Consider the following 19,329-nt stretch of genomic DNA (forward strand, 5'->3'; position numbering starts at 1 on the left):
GGCGCCGGACGGTTCGCGCTCCTTCACGGTTCTAAACCAATCAGAGCCCTCTCCACCAGGAGGCGCGAGAATACGAATCAAACAGCGCCCAATTGGCGCGAGGGAAAGGACCAATCAACTGTGACTTCGCCCTGAGGCGCGAGGGCGGGCGGGCACCGGCAGGTTAGGTGGCGACGGCGATTGGTTCGGTTACAGTGGTTCCCGGGCTGCTCGGGCGAAGACGGCTTCCCTGCGGGGGGAAAGCGGGATCGGCCTAGAAATGGGGCCCTTGGGCCTCGCCCTGCTCTTCTGGGCAGCGCTCAGCGCCGCCCACGCCGTCGTGTATTTCCGGGAGCAGTTTATGGATGGAGGTGACCGAGGAGGGAGTCCGGTGGAGATCGGCGAGAGGATGGGGAGAGCCTGGGGGAGTCCTGTGAGGAAAGGGGAGTGTGTCCAAGAGGTTGGGTTGATAGGAGGAGATGAACCTGTGTGGGGTAGGGGCAGTGGCAAAGTGCCCCTTGATGCCCCCCAGCTCACTGTGGTATGCGTGTCCTGAGGGGAAAAGGAATTTCCGAGAGCGATTAAGGGTAGTGTTGCCAACTTTCTAATCACACAAAACTGAACACCTTTGCCCTGCCTCACCCCTGAGGCCCCACCCTCCACCTCACTCCATTCCCCCTGTCCATCACCCACTCTCCCCTACCCTCACTCACTTTCACTGGGCTGGGGCTGCTGTGGGAGGGAGTGAGGGCTCTGGTGTGGGGCTAGAAATGAGGGGTTAGGTGTGCGTGAGGGGGCTTCAGCCTGGGGCAGGGGGTTAGGTGCAGGAGAGGATGAGGGCTCTGGCTGGGGGTGCAGGCTCTGGTGTGGAGCCAGGGATTAGGGGGGCGGGAGGGGTCTCTGGGCTGGGGCCAAGGGGTTTGGTGTGTGGGAGTGGGCTCAGGGCTGGGCTCAAGGAGGGGGTTCCAATCTGGGCCAGGAGTGGGGTGGGGGTTTGGGCTCCTGCCACGCAGTGCTTACCTCAGGTGCCTCCCAGTCGGCGGAGTAGCAGGGCTAAGGCAGGCTCCCTGCCTGCCCTGGCTCTGTGCTGCCCCCGGAAGCGGATGGCATATCTGATTCCTAGGCATGGGGCAAGTGGGAGGCTCTGCACGGTGTGTGCTGCCCGTGCCTGTAGGTGCCACCCCTGCAGGTCCCATTGGCCGGGATTCCCAGCCAATGGGAGGTGCGGAGCCAGTACGCAGGGTGGGGGCAGTGCACGGAGCTTCCCTGATCGCCCCCATAGGTGCTGACTTCTATTCCATCCCTGCCCTGGCCCAACCTCTTCCCCGCCTCGTCTCCTGAGTGCACCATGTTTGCGCTCCTCTCCCCTTCCTCCCAGAGCTTGCTACAGCTGTTTGGCCGCAGCAAGCGATGGGATGTAGGTGGAGGATGGGGGAGGATGCAGAGCACCCGCTAATTTTTCCCTGTGGGTGCTCCAGCCCCAGAGCACCCACAGAGTCAGCGCCTATGATCGCCCCTTCACCTAGGGGCCGCAGGGACATGCCGGCCACTTCCGGGAACTCTGTGGAGCCAGGGCAGGCAGGGAGCCTGCCATAGTCCCGCTGCACTGCTGACTGGACTTTTAGCGGCCTGGTCAGCGGTGCTGACCGGAGCTGCCAGGGTCCCTTTTCGACCAGGCGTTCCGCTCAAAAACTGGACACCTGCCAACCCTAATTAAAGGGTTGAGGAATTTCTAAGGCCATGAGAGTTGGGGGTGCAATTCCTGCTGGGTGACCGGAGAACCCCAGGTTGGAGAGAAGTTTTTAGAAAGGAGTGATTCCTAGGGAATATGGGAAGAGTCTGGGACTCGGAGAGGTCCTGGATAAATAGGTAACTTAGTTCAGCCCTTCTCAGCACACGGAGTCTGAAGCGGTTATTGTACAGGATGTACTGGCTGCAGATTAGAGGCAGCAAACTTGTGTTCCACACCACCCTATTAAGCAGCCTCCTGTCTTGAATACACCTCATGGTGTTCTGCTTTGTTCAGTTCAGATCCACTTCACTGGGAGACCAGATCTGTCACTTCTGGCCCTTTGAGAAATTGCTGAAGACACTTTTACCCCTTGATAGTTGGGGCCTATCAAGATTTGCCCCCACTTTTTTTGCTTTCGAAATTTCACTCAATTCTTTATAAGTAGTTTCACCTTTCTTCCCCTGAAATAAATGCTTTAAAAAAAAGTTAGTGTGAACAGTCCATTACTCTTCTGCAACGAGTGCAGGGGACTGGATTAGATGACCACCTGAGGTCCCTTCCAGGCCTATAATTCTATGATTCATTTACTCTATAACAAAAGGTAATAATGATTAACGGAACAGATTTCATTTTCAAACTTCTGAGGAGTTTTTGTATATAAAAGTATGTTTCAAAAAGTTTTAAAATTTGAAAGAGACCTCGTCTGTGTCATTTTAATTTATTTAGTGGCCTAAATGTTTCTATTGGTATCAGATTACTAATATTTAATATTATTTAACAGCTAAATGGCAAGACAGATGGATGAATTCTCAATATAAATCCAATTATGGGAAATTTAGACTAACAGCTGGAAAGTTTTATGGAGATGCAGTCAGAGATAAAGGTTTGTGCATTTCATTTAAAATGTGTTATTAGGACTGCATACATTGTTAATAATTGACATGTTGTTCTTGAAATCTTGTCCTCCCTTGGCTTCCATGACTGTCTTCTCCTGGTTCTCTTCCTACCTCTCTAATCTCTTTATTCATTGTGTCCTTCAGATGATTCTCCTCATTCACCTTCCAACTTTATGCAGGGTTTCCAGAGGGCTCTGCCCTTGGTCTCCTTCACTTCTCCCTCTACACCTGATCTTTGAGTAATCTTATCTGCAAACATAAATTCAACTCCATCTGGTGACTCTCAGATCTACTTCTCTACTCCATCTTTATCTCCTGTACAAACTAAAATCTCAATCTGTTCCTCTGACATTTCCTTGTTGATGTCTAGATATCAGATCAAGCTCAACATGGCTAAAGCAAAGCTCCTAATCTTTCATCCATGCCATTCCTTCTATCTCCTTTCTTGATCACTGTGGATGGTGACAACATCCTGTCTGTCACTCACTCAGACCCCTAGCCTGGAGATCATCTTCTGTATGGATCTCTCTGTAGGTCTTCACATCCAAGCTAAATCTTACTGATTTTTTTCTGCATAATATAGTTAAGATACATCCACACAGCTAAAACTCTTGTCTAAGCTCTCATCTTGCGTCTTGATTACTGCAATTTCCTTAACAAATGTAGTGTTGTCCTGCTCATCTCCATTCAGAAAGCTGCAATAAAGATGTTATTTACCCCATTGTTTTGATCATGTCAACCCTCCACTGGCTCTCCATCTCAGTCACATCAAATATAAGTTGCTTATTTTCACTTTTCAGGCCCTGCATATTCTGTATGAGCTCTACCTATCATCTTATTCACTATCAAGCTGTTGACTCTCACTTCTGATTGGCCCATGATGCCAGCCTCCATCACCCACTTGTTAAATTTTTAAATAAGCACGTTGGGGTTTTATCCCATGCTCCCCCTCATGCTTGGGAAGTACTTGTATAAACATCTGCAAAGCCACCTCATTATCCACTTTAAAAACCCTCCTCAAAACTCTCCTTTGCTGTGATGCCTACAAAAAACTTGACAATGGTTAGGCTGCTCGTGTGCTGATACCACTGCCTATCATGCTGACCAATATTGTCTCCTTGTATTCCTCTGTTTGTGGCCATCTGTTGTCTCTCCTCTTAGATTTAGATTGTAAGCTTTTTGGGGCATGGACCATCTTTTTTGCTCTGTGTTTATATAGCACCTAGCACAATGGGGTCCTGGTCCATGACTAGGGTATGTAGGTCCTCTGGTAATATAAATATATAAAAATAAGTAATATAAACCCACATGCATTCTCAGCACATTTAGAGAGCTCATAAATAAAACTGAGGAGTTTCATATAAGCCATTATAAGGCTTACGTGAAATCCATAAAGTGCTTACATACTAGAATGACAGAAACATCTAAGATAGGTACCAGAGAAGGAAAACATAAGAATGGCCATACTGGGTCAGAACAAGTGTCCACCTAGCCCAGTATCATGTTTTCTGACAGTGGACGGTGCCAGATGCTTCAGAGGGAATGAACAGGACAATTTATTGAATGATCCATCCTCTGTCTGACAGTCACAGGTTTAGGAACACCTAGGGTGACTAGATAGCCAGTGTAAAAAAATCAGGACAGGGCGTGGGGTGGGTAATAGGCGCATATATTTAAAAAAAAAAAAAAAAAGCAAGCCCCCAAAATTGGGACATCTGGTCACCCTAGGAACACCAAAATATGGTGGTGTATCCCTGATCATCTTAGCTAATTGCCATTAATGAACCTATCCTCCATGAATTTACCTAATTCTTTTTTGAACCCAGTTATAGTTTTGGCCTTCTCAACATCCACTGACATTGAGTTCCACAGGTTGACTCTGCATTGTGTGAAGCAGTACTTCCTCATTTGTTTTAAACCTGTTGCCTATTAATTTAATAGGGTGACCCCTGGTTCTTGTGTTATGGGAAGGGGTAAACACTTCCTTATTCACTTTTTCCATACCATTTGTGACTTTATAGACCTCTATCACATCCCTCCTTTGTCATCTCTTTTCTAAGATGAACAGTCCCAGTCTTTTTAATCTCTCCTCATATGGAAGCTGTTCCATACCCCTAAGCATTTTTGTTGCTATTCTTTTACTTTTTCCAATTCAAATATCTTTTTTGAGATTGGGTGACCAAAACTGCACATACAGTATTCAAGGTGTAGGCATACCATGAATTTTTTTTTATATATATATTAGTGGTGTTAAGATAGAGAAAATATCACTCTTTTCTAATGGTTCCTAATAGTTAGTTAGCTTTTTCAACGGCCGCTGCATGTTGAGTAGTTGTCAGCAAACAATCCACAATGACTCCATGATCTCTCTTTCTTCAGTGGTAACAGCTAATTTAGACCCCATCATTTTGTATGTACTGTACAGTTAGGATTATTTTTTTCTCCATGTGCATTACTTTGCATTTATCAACATTGAATTTCATCTGCCATTTTGTGGCCTAGTCAACCAGTTTTGTGAGATTCCTCTCTAATTCTTCACAGTCAGCTTTGGACCTAACTCTCTTGAGTCATTTTTGTATCGTCTGCAAATTTTGCCACCTCACTGTTTGCCCCTTTCTCCAGATCACTTACGAATACATTGAACAGCAGTGGTCCCAGTACAGATCCCTGGGAGGGGACCCTGCTATTTACCACTTTTCAATGAGAGAACCTTCCCTCTTATCTCATGACTACTTAGTTTGCTTTTTCCACTGAATGCATCTGATGAAGTGAGCTGTAGCTCACGAAAGCTTATGCTCAAATAAATTTGTTGATCTCTAAGGTGCCACAAGTCCTCCTTTTTTTTTTTTAGTTTGCTTAAGAGCCTTTGGTGAGGGAGGGACCTTGTCAATGGCTTTCTGAAAGTCCAAGTACACTATATCCACTGGATCACCCTTCTCCCCCCATTTGTTTACCCCCTCAAAGATTTCCTCATGTTTATGGATCACTTATGATACAAATTAAAAACATGTTTTGCTGTTTTGTTTTTTTACACAAATTATTAATTCACATATATTAAGTGCTAACTGGTTTTTGTGATTTCATTTAAAACTGTGTCTGGTTAAGTCATTTTTTTGCATGTGATGTTTTGTCAATGTTTAAAATTGGCTGATTTTAGTATGTCTAGCATTAGTTTGGTGAGGAATATGATAAGGCTAAATTCTACTGTTGATTACACTGTTGTAAAGCCAAAGTAAGTTTAGTGCCACAGAATTACTCCAAATGTATAACAGTGTAAATGACAGGAGGACTTGTCCCCTACTTTCAATTTAAATGAAAAAAGCTGAATCCATGAGTTTTTTGCAAACATCCAGTTGATTGATTTAAAAAGCTATGTTAATTTATTTGCCTTACAGAGAGGTCCTGCATTCTTATTCTAATGTAATTAAAATTTATGATTTTATTAATAGCAGATGAAAAACAAAACATAAGCATTGTGTTACCATATGCAAATATTAATGTCTTTATAGGTCTGCAAACTAGTGAAAATTCTAAATTTTATGCCATTTCATCACGATTTAAACCGTTTAGCAATAAAGGAAGATCTCTGGTCATTCAGTACACAGTAAAACATGAGCAGAAGATAGATTGTGGTGGTGGATATGTTAAGATCTTTTCCTCAAACTTGGATCAGAAAAATATGAGTGGAGATTCACAGTATTACATTATGTTTGGTGAGTTTAGTTACATGTGCATTGCTAAAATATTGTCACAATAGCTGCACAGTTCTTCAAAGACAGATCTAGAACTGGTACAGCAAAAGATTTAATACAAGACTTCCCTAATAAGATTAAAATCCTGTGACTGGTCAGCAATTCAGCACCTCTGTGGTTCAGATATTTTTAAGCATAAATTGTCAAAATACAAATTGAAATTAGAAATGATTTAACATTCTTAACTGATTAAGGGACACAAATGAGTGTTTTTAGAATTAAGCCAAATGTCTAGTAAGATTATTTCAGTCATAGGGCTTTTGGTAATCCCAGTGATGGTCCAAAATTTGCCCTCATGTGACAGGGCGGGACTCACCCCTGCGGCACCTCCTGCTGGTTGTCCAGGGAATTAGCGTTTCCAGCCTCCGGAGTGCCCTCTGCAGGCTGGTGTCCCACTTGCCACTGGGCCCCGAGTCCCTCCCGGACCCCGGTGCCCCTTCCACACCGGGATGCTGCCCCCTGGCAGTACCTCCACAGATCTGGGTCTCCCCCCCAGGGAATCCCCACTCTATCCCCACCTCACCTCAGTCTTTGCTACTGTCAGTCACCTTCTAGCCCCTGCTCCCTGGGGCAGACTGCAGTATACTTGCCACTCATCATCGGCAAGGAGGGTCTAGAGCTGCTGCTTCAGCCTACCCTTGGGCTGCCCTCTGCAACCCCGGTACCCTTTTCCTAGGCCTTCATCAAGGCCTGCAGCCTGGGGGTTTCTCAGGCCAGAGCTCTCCAGCTCCTCTGGCATTTCCCTAGCCCTGCTCCACTTTAGGTACCCTGCTCAGTTCCCAGCAGTCAGGCCCCTCCCTCACAGACAGACAGACAGAGGCCTCCTGGCCCACTGGCCTCTTATAAAGGCCAGCTGGGCCCTGACTGGGGCATGGCCATAGCTGTGGCTGTTTCCCCAATCAGCCAAGGCTTGCTGCTTTCCCTAGCAGCAGCCCTCTCACAGCCTAAGCGTGCTCCCAGGGCTGATTTCAAGCCCTTCAGGGCAGGAGCAGGTGACCACCCCGCTACACCTCATATATTCACATGTAACTCCCATTAATTGGGAATTGGACTTGTGTATCTCAGAGTAAACTTTAGTCCAAAGACTTATCAGCTGAATAGCCAGTCTGTCACACAGCCTATATCATAATACATATTTATAGAACTATGGGTAACTGCAGTTGGTAGTGGATTTCTATATGATTTTTGCCTGTATTAGAACTGCAGGAGAATCAAACCCTAAAACAGTGTTTGGTTAGTAAAAATCAGAATAAAATTTTGAGGCAGGTCTAGAGATTGGAAGAGAAGCAATGCAAGCAAAAATGGGAATCCATCAAGCGGCATGTGGAATTGAGGGCTGTCTATTGGCATTAAAAAAAAAAAGACATGAGATAAGCTAACTGTATATGTATAAAGAAGTTAAGAATAGACAGTATGAAATTTTTTGTAGGACCAGATATTTGTGGATCTGAAACAAAGAAAGTCCATGTTATTTTAAATTATAAGAGTAAACCTCATCCAATGAAGAAACGAATCCGATGCAAGGTAAATGCTAGAATATAAAAGTTTTAAAGATTGTTGAAATTCCTGAAATTAGTTATGTTAAAATTCACCTAATAGTTGCATTTAGATAACTTTAAAGAGGCACTCACTAAATAATAATTTAAAGATCTGTCATATTAAACACATTATGGAGGCACTAGTTACAACTCAGTAGTTAAGTTTGAGTTCCATTTTGCATTTAAAGCAGGGCTTCAACCTCATTCTTGTGTTTGAAAAATACAGCATATGCTCCTCCAAGCTTACATCACTTATATCAGTGGGTATCAACCAGGGGTGCTGTCATAAATATAAAGGGAAGGGTAAACACCTTTAAAATCCCTCCTGGCCAGAGGAAAAACCCTTTTGCCTGTAAAGGGTTAAGAAGCTAGGATAACCTTGCTGGCACCTGAACACAATGACCAATGAGGAGACAAGATCCTTTCAAAAGCTGGAAGGGGGGAGAAACAAAGGCTCTCTCTGTCTGTGTGATGCTTTTGCGGGTTCAGAACAGGAATGGAGTCTTAGAACTTAGTAAGTAATCTAGCTAGATATGCGTTAGAACAGGAATCTACATTCCATTCAGCACAGCTTATTTTCTCAGTCATTTAAAGAAAACAGAATCTAACGCATATCTAGCTAGATTACTGGATTTGTAATGCTTTCTTTTGGTATAGTTACAACATCCCTGTAATGTTTTTCACCCTTAACTTACTGATATGTACTTTCAACCTTAACTTTGTTTTTGTCTGGGATATAAATTAGTAAGGTATTTTTGGATTGTGGTTGTTTTATATACCCTTTCCATCACTATCCACCTTATGCTCTCTATATTATAACTCTTCCTATGGCCAAGCTGGGATAGACAGTGCTTGCTTTGGACTCCATCAATGCTGCTCTGACTGCCACACAGAAGAATAAGCCAGTAACAGTTCAAAGCTTTCCCTCCTGCCCCTTCATGCCATTTAGTTTAGAGTCAAGACAAAGACTTTCACAAAGGGGAAAAAGTTCAGATGTTTCACATTTAAAATGTAGACTCAGTTACCTTTTTCTCTTGCTGCTTTTTCAAAATGATCAGATATATTTCTTGACTTAAACAAAGATTTGTAATTAAACTTTTTTATTTTGCATAATCCTGCAAACAACTCTTAATGCCAAATTTATGACAGGCATTTCAAAGGCAAGATTTAAGATGCCATTCACAAAGTGTTATGTCTTTACTGCAAGTCTAAGCATGAGAAAATGGCTAAAAAGGGAGAAAGCTGTTATTCAAACATATATATATTCAAAAATAGCAGAGGAAACATACAAGATTGCTGGCAAAGTAGATTGCTTTTTGTATAAATAACTTCATGTTTAGCCAGTATAAAAGTCCTTGCAAGTTGTTTTTTTTATTTGAGCCTGTTTATAATGGATTTTCTGCAGTAATGTGATTCTGATGCAAAACTGGTTCTAAAACCTACATGTTTTAGTGATACTTCTAAATGGCACAGAAAACATTTAACTTCCTTTCTTTAAAATTTATAGGTTGATGGATTCACTCATTTGTATACACTGATTTTAAGACCAGATCAGACTTATGAAGTAAAAATTGATAATGAAATAATTGAATCAGGCACCTTAGAAGATGATTGGGATTTCTTGCCACCAAGGAAAATAAATGATCCTACAGCAAAGAAACCTAAGGATTGGGATGATGTACCTCAAATTGCTGATCCCAATGATGTCAAGCCTGAGGTGGTTTCTTTTTCCTGAATATTCTTCTGTCCTGTATTTTTGAGGAAGCACACAAATGTCAGAAATAGCTGATTATTTCATTATAATTGAACACAGATTTGTTACTACTGTTCATATCATCAGGTAGAGCTACTTCCAGTACACAGTGAAATTGAACCTGGAGAAACTTCTCTGGGTCAAGGTGTTCTCTGTGCATAGCAGCTGCATGTCGTGAAAATACGATTATTTAACTCAGAAGTGCTTTGCAAGGACCCTAAATTTGGAGATACCTAGCTCCACTGCTGCACATCTCTGTACCAAAGTTGGCCTGTTATCAAGGCTAACAGAAAGTGCCCCATCCATTCCTTAGATATATACACTGTTAGTAACTGAAATTTTCTCGTCATTTGAAAAATTACATGACAAGATGATGAGGGTTGCTTATATGAGGAGAGGATCAGATTGCCTTTGATGTGTTTTGGATTAGACCTACAGTGAGTTGCCTTATGTTAATTACAGCCCCAAACAATTAACCCTCTTTTAGCCTGCTTATATGAGCAATCTTCAAAGGTTCTGATTGGGTAAACATGCATAATGAGGTTAGGATTTAGTCAAAAGCCCCTTCCAGCAAGCCCAACTTCTGACAATTCAGGACACAAATGACCAGGACAAGAGATTGAATCCAAATCTCTGATTTGGCATTGCCTAACACTACACTAGGCCACCCCAAGCTTTAACAATAAATCAAGGTTCTAAATATAAAATTTAATATTCATTTTCTAGTTTTCCCTTTTTGTCCAGATTATGCAAAGAGCACCTTGATATCTACTGAACTGGTCAGTATGTGAGGGTTTCCTTTTCCTGAAAAGATCTGTTTATTAAAGTTATATGATAAAAAAAATCTTTCACAGCTGAATTGGTTGGGGAAACAATATGGCATCTTGCCTCATGGTACGAATATAAAGCCCAGATAATTTTACTTCCTTTATCTTCTGGATATTTTTAAAGGATTGGGATGAACCTGAATACATTCTGGATACTACTGCTGAGAAACCTGAAGATTGGGATAATGCAACAAATGGAGAATGGCAACCTCCTCTGATCAAGAATCCATTATACAGAGTATAAATCATTCTATTTATGCATAACATGTTCCAGTTGACTATTCTTTTGGTGATAGTATTCAGAACATGTGGTTTGTTACAGGGTGAATGGAAACCAAGGAAGATTGATAACCCAAATTATAAAGGAGTTTGGCCCTGTCCACAGATTGAAAACCCAAACTACTCACCAGACTTCCATATCTATAGCTATGAAAACATTAGCATCATTGGACTAGACCTTTGGCAGGTGAGTTGTTTTTAATAATTACAGAAACTGGAAATGAAAGAGCTTCCTGTCCTTAACTATGCATCAGTATGTTCTGCCCTTGCATATACACATCATCCACTGAGCTGGGAGTTAGATCATGCCTATATTTTCAACATGCCCTCATTTCAATAGGTATTTTTAGCCATTTGTTTGAATCATAATTATCTCCAGATGTACTAACAAATGAGGGACAAACTGTTCTTAATTTATAATTTTATAAACACTGATGAGGTATGTGTTTACACATTCACAAAGCAAAAGTTTTATTAAGTTTTGTATTAAAACTAATTTTGAGGATTTATAACTTGGTTTTAGCCTGGGAGCATAGTTGGTCACAAATGTCTTTTAAACCTATAGATAGATAGATAGTGGTAAAAGAAATCAGAATATTTTTGTTAAAAACAGTTCAATCTTTTATTCAAGAGCTCCATTCTTTTAAATACAACAGGGGTGGCCAAACTTACTGACCCTCTGAGCTGCATACGATAATCTTCAGAAGTTCGAGAACCGGATGTGTTTGCCAGGACTCGGGGCTTCTGCCCTGCAGTGGGGTGGTGGGCCTAAGGGCTTTAGCCTTTTGGGGAGTGGGGTCTTAAGCCCTGGCAGACATCTCCCACAGGGCTGAAGCCCTGAGATGCCCCTCCCCATTGGGAAGAAGCTCCTAGCCCCACCACCCCACAGCAAGACAGAAGCCCTGAGGGCCCCTCCGCCCCACCCTGTCTGGTAGGGGGAAAGGGAGGGGTGGATCTCCGCGAGCTGCACTTTAACTGTAAAAGAGCCACATAGGTCTCGCAAACTGCAGTTCAGCCACCCCTGAAATATAATTTCCATTGGAATTCCTACTGATCACTGAGCCCCTTGCCTTACAAAATCCAAAGTACTTGTTCTGTTTTTCTGGGTGTTTTTATCATCTCTATCAAAGTGATAGTTTGCTATCAGTTCATGACATTGCTTAAAAACATTTTTGTCTGAGTTAACTTTAAGCATTCTGTTTCTCAGCTGTTTATTCACTTCATTTAATTTTTATATAAGTATAATACCAGACCTACAAGTTATTTTAAACTGATTGAGACACACAGTGGAAGCATTTTAACATAATTGAGTTTATTTCTATAGCTATACTATGTATTTCAGTGACTGCACCGTCTCAGCCAAGTCATTTTTGTATATGAGAATTTAAGTAGATTGTCAGTTTTAAAAAAAATATTGATTAATATAGTACCTTTTTTATACAGATGTCAAGGCAGAAATAATATATAGGGTTTTTTTTGTTTACTATATTCATTTAAAAAAAGTTAAATGTAAACAGTGCAGGGAGAAGAAGGATAAACAAACAAAGATAGGTGAGGTGTATAAATTATTGCCCTGATTTTCAGAGGTACTAAGCAACCTCAATTCCTGCTGAACACAGTAGCAGCTGCAGGTGCTCTATTTGCAATGTACATTTGAAAATTAGGATATTCACATACAAAAGATTTGAGAAGCGAAGTCTAGAGGGGGAGGGCAGGAGCAAGGAGGACCTCTTCTACATAGATGGTATGATTAATCCACTTTAACAACTATGCTTGAACATGGCTTAAGCTATTGTGGACAAGTCAAGTAATAGAATTAGGGCTGTCAATCACAGTTAACTCATGCAATTAACTCAAATTAATCACACTTATAACCTTAGAATACCAATTGAAATGTATTAAATATTTTTGAATGTTTTTCTACATTTCAATATTGATTTCAATTACAACACAGAATACAAAGTGCACAGTGCTCACTTTATATTTTTGATTACAAATATATGCACTGTAAAAATGATAATCAAAATGAACTATTTTGCAATTCACCTCATACAAGTACTGAAGTGCAATCTCTTTATCATGAAAGTGTAACTTACAAATGCAGATTTTTTTTGGTTACATAACTGCACTCAAAAACAAAACAGTGTAAAACTTTAGATCCTACAAGTCCACTCAGTTCTACTACTTATTCTGCCAGTCATTAAGACAGACAAGTTTGTTTACATTGACGGGAGATACTGCTGCCAGCTTCTTATTTACCATGTCACCTGAAAGTGAGAACAGGCATTCGCATGGCACTTTTGTAGCTGGCATTGCAAGGTATTTACATGCCAGATATGCTAAACATTCGTATGCCCCTTCATGCTCCAGCCACCATTCCAGAGGACATGCTGATGATGCTTGTTTTAAAAAAAAAAAAGATCAATTAAATTTGTGACTGTACTCCTTGAGGGAGGAATTGTATGTCTCCTGCTCTGTTTTACCCACATCCTGGATATATTTCATGTTATAGCAGCCTTGGATGATGACCCAGCACATGTTCACTTTAAAAACACTTTCACAGCAGATTTGACAAAATGCAATGAAGTTACCGATGTGAGATTTCTAAAAATAGCCACAGCACTTGACCCAAGGTTTAAGAATCTGAAGTGCAGTCCAAAATCTGAGAGGGACGAGGTGTGGTGTATGCTTTTAGAAGTCTTAAAAGAGAACACTCTGATGCGGAAACTACAGAACCCAAACCACCAAAAAAGAAAATGAACCTTCTGCTGGTGGCATCTGACTTGATGAAAATGAACATGCGTCAGTCTGCACTGCTTTGGATCATTATCAAGCAGAACCCATCATCAGCATGGAAGCATGTCCTCTGGAAAGGTGGTTGAAGCATGAAGGGACATATAAATCTTTAGCAGATCTGGCACGTAAATATCTTGCAACGCCAGCTACAACAGTGCCATGTGAACGCCTGTTTACTTTCAGGTGACATAAACAAGAAGCAGGCAGTATTATGTCCTGCAAATTGTAACCAACCTTGTTTGTCTGAATGATTGGCTGATCAAGAAGTAGGACTGAATGGACTTGTAGGCTCTAAAGTTTTACATTGTCTTAATTCTACATTTGTAATTTCAATTTTCATGATAGAGATTGCACTACAGTACTTGTATGAGGTAAATTAATTGTTTTTTACAGTACAAATATTTGTAATAAAAAATATAAAGTGAGCACTATACACTTTGTATTGTGTTGTAATTGAAATTAGTATATTTGAAAATGTAGTAAACATCCAAAAATATTTAAAATAAATGGTATTCTATTGTTAAGAGCATGATTAGTCGCGATTAATCTTGATTGATTTTTTTAATCGCTTGCCAGCCCTAAATAGAATTGCTGTCTAAACCAACAAATTTTGTTTAAACAAGTGAAGACTAGGTCTTTGGTTCTGTAACAAGGGTGAATTCCTTAGCAAATTCTGCAGCAACTTTGAGGAATACATGGGGCCCCGAGTACAGGAAAATATTCAGTAATATCATCCTGATTAAGTAACAACAAATAAAAAGGAATGAGATTAAAATTATGAATAGGAAACATAAATAAAATGTGATTTTGTTTTCCATTGCAGGTGAGAGCTGGAACAATTTTTGATAACTTCTTGATCACAGATGATGAACAATATGCAGAAGACTTTGGAGACGACACCTGGGGTGAAACAAAGGTAATGGATGAGCTCTTCCTCCCACCCAGGCCCCTTTTTGCAGGTAAAAGGGCTGGAATAGTACAAAGGGGTCCTAAAAATCTCTGTATCTAGTCAAGGCAAGGATTCCCCTGCTGTAGACACTGTGGAAGACAGCCATAAGGGTGCCTTCTGTGGACCCCCTCAAAAGCCCTGAAGTGAAGTGAATATGCTGGGGAAAAGGGTCACAGAGCACATAATCAAGACAGCATTGCTGCAATAAAGTAATTCCAATAGTTTGTTGCTAGGAGCCTCTCTGGCCCTTGGAGCAGCCTAGGGTCAAGAGACCACAGAGGTTGCTTAAAGCCCCAAGGAACTTACTTGGATATTTTTTTCTAGAATAGTGCCAGACATGTAATCTATGATTCAGTAATTACAAAATAATAATTAGATTATTCATGTAAACTCCTGCAATCCTGTTGACTTTTATAGTGTTGTACTGAGGTCAGACTTTATCCCTAAGTTATTAATAATTTAAGGTTTGTTATTTCTGGAATAAATGTCCAGATTCGGCCACCTCCCATGGCCAGCGCATCCTTACATCAGCCTCCCTATGGCTGCAAATGGATTGCTCTGCAGCCCAGAAAAGCCATAATGCTGAACACTACAGTCACTCCTCCACACATTTATTCCTGCTTCCAGCATGCCCACTACGGTGGCAGCATAGAGCATGTCAGCCCTATGCAACTTCTGCCCTGGGGACAGTTTTCCCTCTGGCTGTTGAAGCCCCTGTTGCTGCTGGAGGGCTGTTTAGGGGCCAGGGACAGAATCTGACCCCCTGTATTCTTGTAGCAGATCTTCCATTTTAAGACGACAACCAATAGTTCAACAACTAAACTATGCTAAAGTATAATCTATGTGCGTAGTTTGGAAAGATGATTCTGTAAGTAAGTTTAGATGCCAATTCTAAATAAAGGCCCTTGCAATTCCTCTATTGGCAAACTCCCTCCTATTGACTTCAGTGTAAATTCAGTACACAGAGCTGGCAGAACTGGACCCAAAATGATATTTACTGTGAACTGACCTTTTCATTATTTCTTCAGGACCCTGAAAAGAAAATGAACATAAAACAGACTGAAGAAGAAAAGAAAAGGGAAAGGGCAAAAGAAGAAAAGCGTTTTAGGGAAAGGTTTAACAAGAAGGTAGAAAAGCCAAAAGAATCTGGAAAGGATAAATCGAACAGGATAACTCTGAAGAAGGAGGAGTTTTAATTATTTTAAGACTTTAGAGAAAAGCCAAACTTTAAATATTTCTCTGATTTGTTGTATAGAGGTTCAGATGTTTTCTTAATAACTAACTGAAAATAATATTTAAAACTTCCTCTAATAAAACTTTGCTAGAACTATTCATTTTTATGAGATTTAAATATATATATTTTAGCACAGGAAGACATTAAGAAAACATGTTTCCTGTAAATAGAACATGGAATTGAAATAATTCAATAAAAAAACCTTACTAAAATATATTAAATTACATATTTTGTATTTGAGTTAGCATTTGGTAAATTACCTCTAAAAGAAGGGCCATTATATTTCTCGATGCTGTTGGCATACAGTATGTTCCTCTGCAGTGAAAAGTCTTGTAACCAACGTCTTTGGAGCTAAACTGTTTTGATACTTTCATTAATATTAATGTAAAATACTTGCAAATTGTGTTGTTAAATTCTCCCTTCATCACAAAATTTGTATCCAGGGTTGTAGCCATGTCGGTCCCAGGATATTAGAAAGTCAAGGGGGGTGAGGCAATATTTTTAATTGGACCAACTTCTGTTGGTGAGAGAGACAAGCTTTCAAGCTTACAAAGAGCTTGAAAGCTTGTCTCTCTCACCAACAGAAGTTGGTCCAATCAAAAATATTACCTCACCCCCCTTGTCTCCATCACAAAAGCTTTTTCAAAAGTTACTTTTTTCAAAGATACTTCACAGATCAGGAATGCTGTATGTTTCTACATAACATTTTACAAAGGCTTAAAGAAGACTTGAAGTACTTCTGTAGTAATTATGCTTGTCATAGTTATAGGGCTAGCTGCTTCCCTGGCCCCTTTGTAGTATCTCTGTGTGCACCTTTGGACATGCAAGGCCTCATGTCTTCTGGGTGTGGAATTTCACAATTCTTCTACTCCTAGACCAGGCCTTGGGCTATAGAACCCTGTGTATGTACTGTTCTTCCCCTGGAGGTCCAACTGAGTTCAGCCTGCAGCTCTTCCCTTTCGGAGTCTGTGACCAGTGATATACAATGACGAAACACCTTTCTTAAAGCAAAAAAAGTATTTATTTTGTTGAAAGAACAAACCTTTTAGGAGAAAAGAATTTTAAAATGGCAAAAAGTCTACATGCAAAATCTATCTAACTTAAAGGCTTACTATTGCCTGATGGTAACCTAGGCAGGTTTAACTTCTTCAAAGTGGTTCCTTTGTCTCAGTCCTAGCTCTCCTGAACAACCCTCTCCTGAAGAGTGGCCCTTTTAAGCCCTGTTATAGGCATTTTATTCTCCTGCATTTCTAGACTTTGACCCTTCTGGTCAAAACCAGTAACGTTAGGCTCAGCTAGCAATCAAGCCAGAGTCCTCTGAGCCAGTGGTTCTGACATTGTCTCTTAACAGCCCTCAAGTGTTTGCTGAGGAGTGACTAAGTAAAGGCAATATTGCTTCATGTATAGAGCAGGATTCTCTTCTTGGCTCTGCTACTAGCCTCTGAGTAACCTTCGGCAAGCCATGTCACTGCTCTGTGCCTCAGTTTTCCCCATTTGTAAAATGGGGATAATGATACTGACCTTTTATAAAGTACTTTGAAATCTACTGATGAAAAGTTCTATATAAGAGCTGAATATTATCTTGAGCCATTCTTTTCCTCTCTGCTTGTTTTTCTTGACAGACTCCTGTCAAGTTAAACCTATACTGTCCTACTGAAAACACCCCAATAACCAGGCAAACATAGCAGGATCTGTCTTTTGCTGTTTCAATGGAAAAAATTGCTACATGTAGCCAAGTTATAAATCTTTGCAAAATCTTAACTTACTCAGTAGAGACTTGTTGTTATCCAAACATTCCAGTACTATTGAGCATGCTCCAGCCCAGGGTTGAGCAGGACTTCTATAATTGCTGCTCCTGACTGTTGTAGGCTGCTATGACACAGGAACAGAGATTCTCTTCCACCTGCTCGTGCCCAAGCACCATGAAGGAGAAAGTTGCCTGGTTCTAATACAGAAGTGACAAGAGCAGTACTGGTCTGATGGGAGGTACAGGAAATAACAGAGGATAGTAGATTTGGACAAGGAGCTTGAAGGGGGACTGGTGAGACAATGAACCTGGGAACCAATGGGGAAGGAATGCAGACAGATTGAACCTGGAACCAGCAGAGAAGCGTGAGAGTGGATTGCGGGAAGACAGATCAGATGTGGAGCCTAGTGACGGAAGATGATCTGTCTGAGCAAGAAGAATAAGATTGAGAAGCGGGGTGTGGGGGATGACTGATTTCGATGAGGAGAGCAGAGTAGGGGACTAGGTCTAGCTGGCCAAGGGACTATGATGAGGTGACTGAGGAATGGACATGGGGACTGGCTAGGCAAGGAGACAGTCATGGGAATGAGGCAGCAGCACTTTGACAAGTTGCTAGGCGGGAGTAGATGCAATCTTAATGTTCTTTTAGAGAGAGAGAAAATAACCCAAGGATGTTTGGCTGTCTCTTTTGTGGGGGGGGGGGGGGGGAGGGGGTTGCCTGCAGTATGTTGCTGACACAATGACCAGAAAACCAGAAGTTTCTGTAGTGACCATTAACTTGTTTTACTATACTTTGAATAGTGACAAGTGTCTTCAGCCACAAATGCTGGAGTCCCTCCCAGAATAAGGAGTCATAACACCCAGTCACCTGTTCTGTACATTAGACTACATTGCCGTTTAAGGTGTTTAAAAGTGACTGGAGAAGAAAGAGCTGACAGAGAGGAATCTCTAGTACATAAAAACCCTTGAATTAAAAAAATCTGTTAATATATGAACGGACAGTTACTAATGCCACAGTTTTATGTGATTAGTAGAACCTGATTAAGCTAAAATTTAGAAGTGTAAGGAGGCTTAACCTACCCTAACATATTTTTGAAAAGTGCCTTGGGTGGCATGTTCAACCAATTTAGCTTTTGTGTGTGAATTTCATGTTATCAGTGGAAATATATTTTAACAAACATGCCAATTTATCGTTAGAACAAACACCTGTTTATTTAGTTAAGCTTAACTCTGTCGTAGTATATTCCATGAAGTAAATATATTCTCTGGGGACTGAAGGTGGAGACTGGAAATCACGATTCCTGCCTGTTACGCTTGGCTCTGCAACTGACCTTGGGCAAGCCTGTTTCCCCAATGGTCTGTACAAATGGGGATTCTGTAAAATGTTTGACACCCTCAGATAAAAGCAGCTACGGTCTCATTGTTACGAAGTTGCACAGCATCGTAGCGGGACCTCCTAGTCCCCTCACCCGCACAGTGAGTCCAGCCACACGCGCCCTCAGCCCCCTGCTGAAGCAAGAACAGGCCCGGCCAGTCCCCTGCGGTGCCTGCTGATCCCTTCCCCCTCGCTTCGGCGGCGCTCGCTCCGCCTTCCCCCCGCCCCGCCGCAGTCAGTGAGAGGAAGATGGCGGCGCTCATTCCCCACAGCCAGCAGGTAACCGGCCTGGCCCGGACCAGACGCCCCACTCATGGTGGTCGGACCCCGCCAGGGGAAAACCCGGGCCAGGGGGACAGGCCTCTAGGCGGCGGCCTGCAGCTGGCGAGTTAAACCGGCTTATGGCGGGGGGGAAGCTGGGCCCCATCCGGCGCCGGCGGGTCAGTGCTCGGAGCGGGGCAGGCCCCCAGCT

General features: G+C 41.8%; 2 protein-coding genes across 8 annotated transcripts in view; both read left to right on the plus strand.

Annotated features, from left to right (window-relative positions):
• The first annotated feature begins 17 nt into the window (after nucleotides 1-17).
• Nucleotides 18-15,902, plus strand: CALR3 (calreticulin 3). 3 transcript variants are annotated; one of them, XM_074939857.1, is made up of 9 exons: nucleotides 18-162; nucleotides 2,493-2,594; nucleotides 6,117-6,320; nucleotides 7,789-7,883; nucleotides 9,405-9,614; nucleotides 10,602-10,715; nucleotides 10,800-10,943; nucleotides 14,376-14,468; nucleotides 15,530-15,900. In XM_074939857.1, exons 2-9 carry the CDS (start codon nucleotides 2,513-2,515, stop codon nucleotides 15,695-15,697), a joined length of 1,110 nt encoding a protein of 369 aa, XP_074795958.1. In that variant the 5' UTR covers nucleotides 18-162; nucleotides 2,493-2,512; the 3' UTR covers nucleotides 15,698-15,900. The 3 variants fall into 3 exon arrangements, with proteins under 3 accessions (XP_074795958.1, XP_074795957.1, XP_074795959.1); XM_074939856.1 differs by having other exon boundaries at nucleotides 157-350; nucleotides 15,530-15,902; XM_074939858.1 differs by lacking the exon at nucleotides 6,117-6,320 and having other exon boundaries at nucleotides 157-350; nucleotides 15,530-15,898.
• Nucleotides 15,903-19,094: 3,192 nt separating this feature from the next.
• Nucleotides 19,095-19,329, plus strand: part of EPS15L1 (epidermal growth factor receptor pathway substrate 15 like 1) — an 80,097-nt gene continuing 79,862 nt past the window's right edge. For all 5 annotated transcript variants that reach the window (XM_074939839.1, XM_074939840.1, XM_074939841.1 and 2 more), the window contains exon 1: nucleotides 19,095-19,136. In XM_074939839.1, the coding sequence (XP_074795940.1) occupies nucleotides 19,107-19,136 (30 nt within the window). In that variant the 5' untranslated portion in view covers nucleotides 19,095-19,106. The remainder of the gene's footprint in view (nucleotides 19,137-19,329) is intronic.

Source organism: Natator depressus, chromosome 25, assembly GCF_965152275.1.
Source record: "Natator depressus isolate rNatDep1 chromosome 25, rNatDep2.hap1, whole genome shotgun sequence".
In the NCBI taxonomy this organism is placed as follows: Eukaryota; Metazoa; Chordata; order Testudines; family Cheloniidae; genus Natator; species Natator depressus.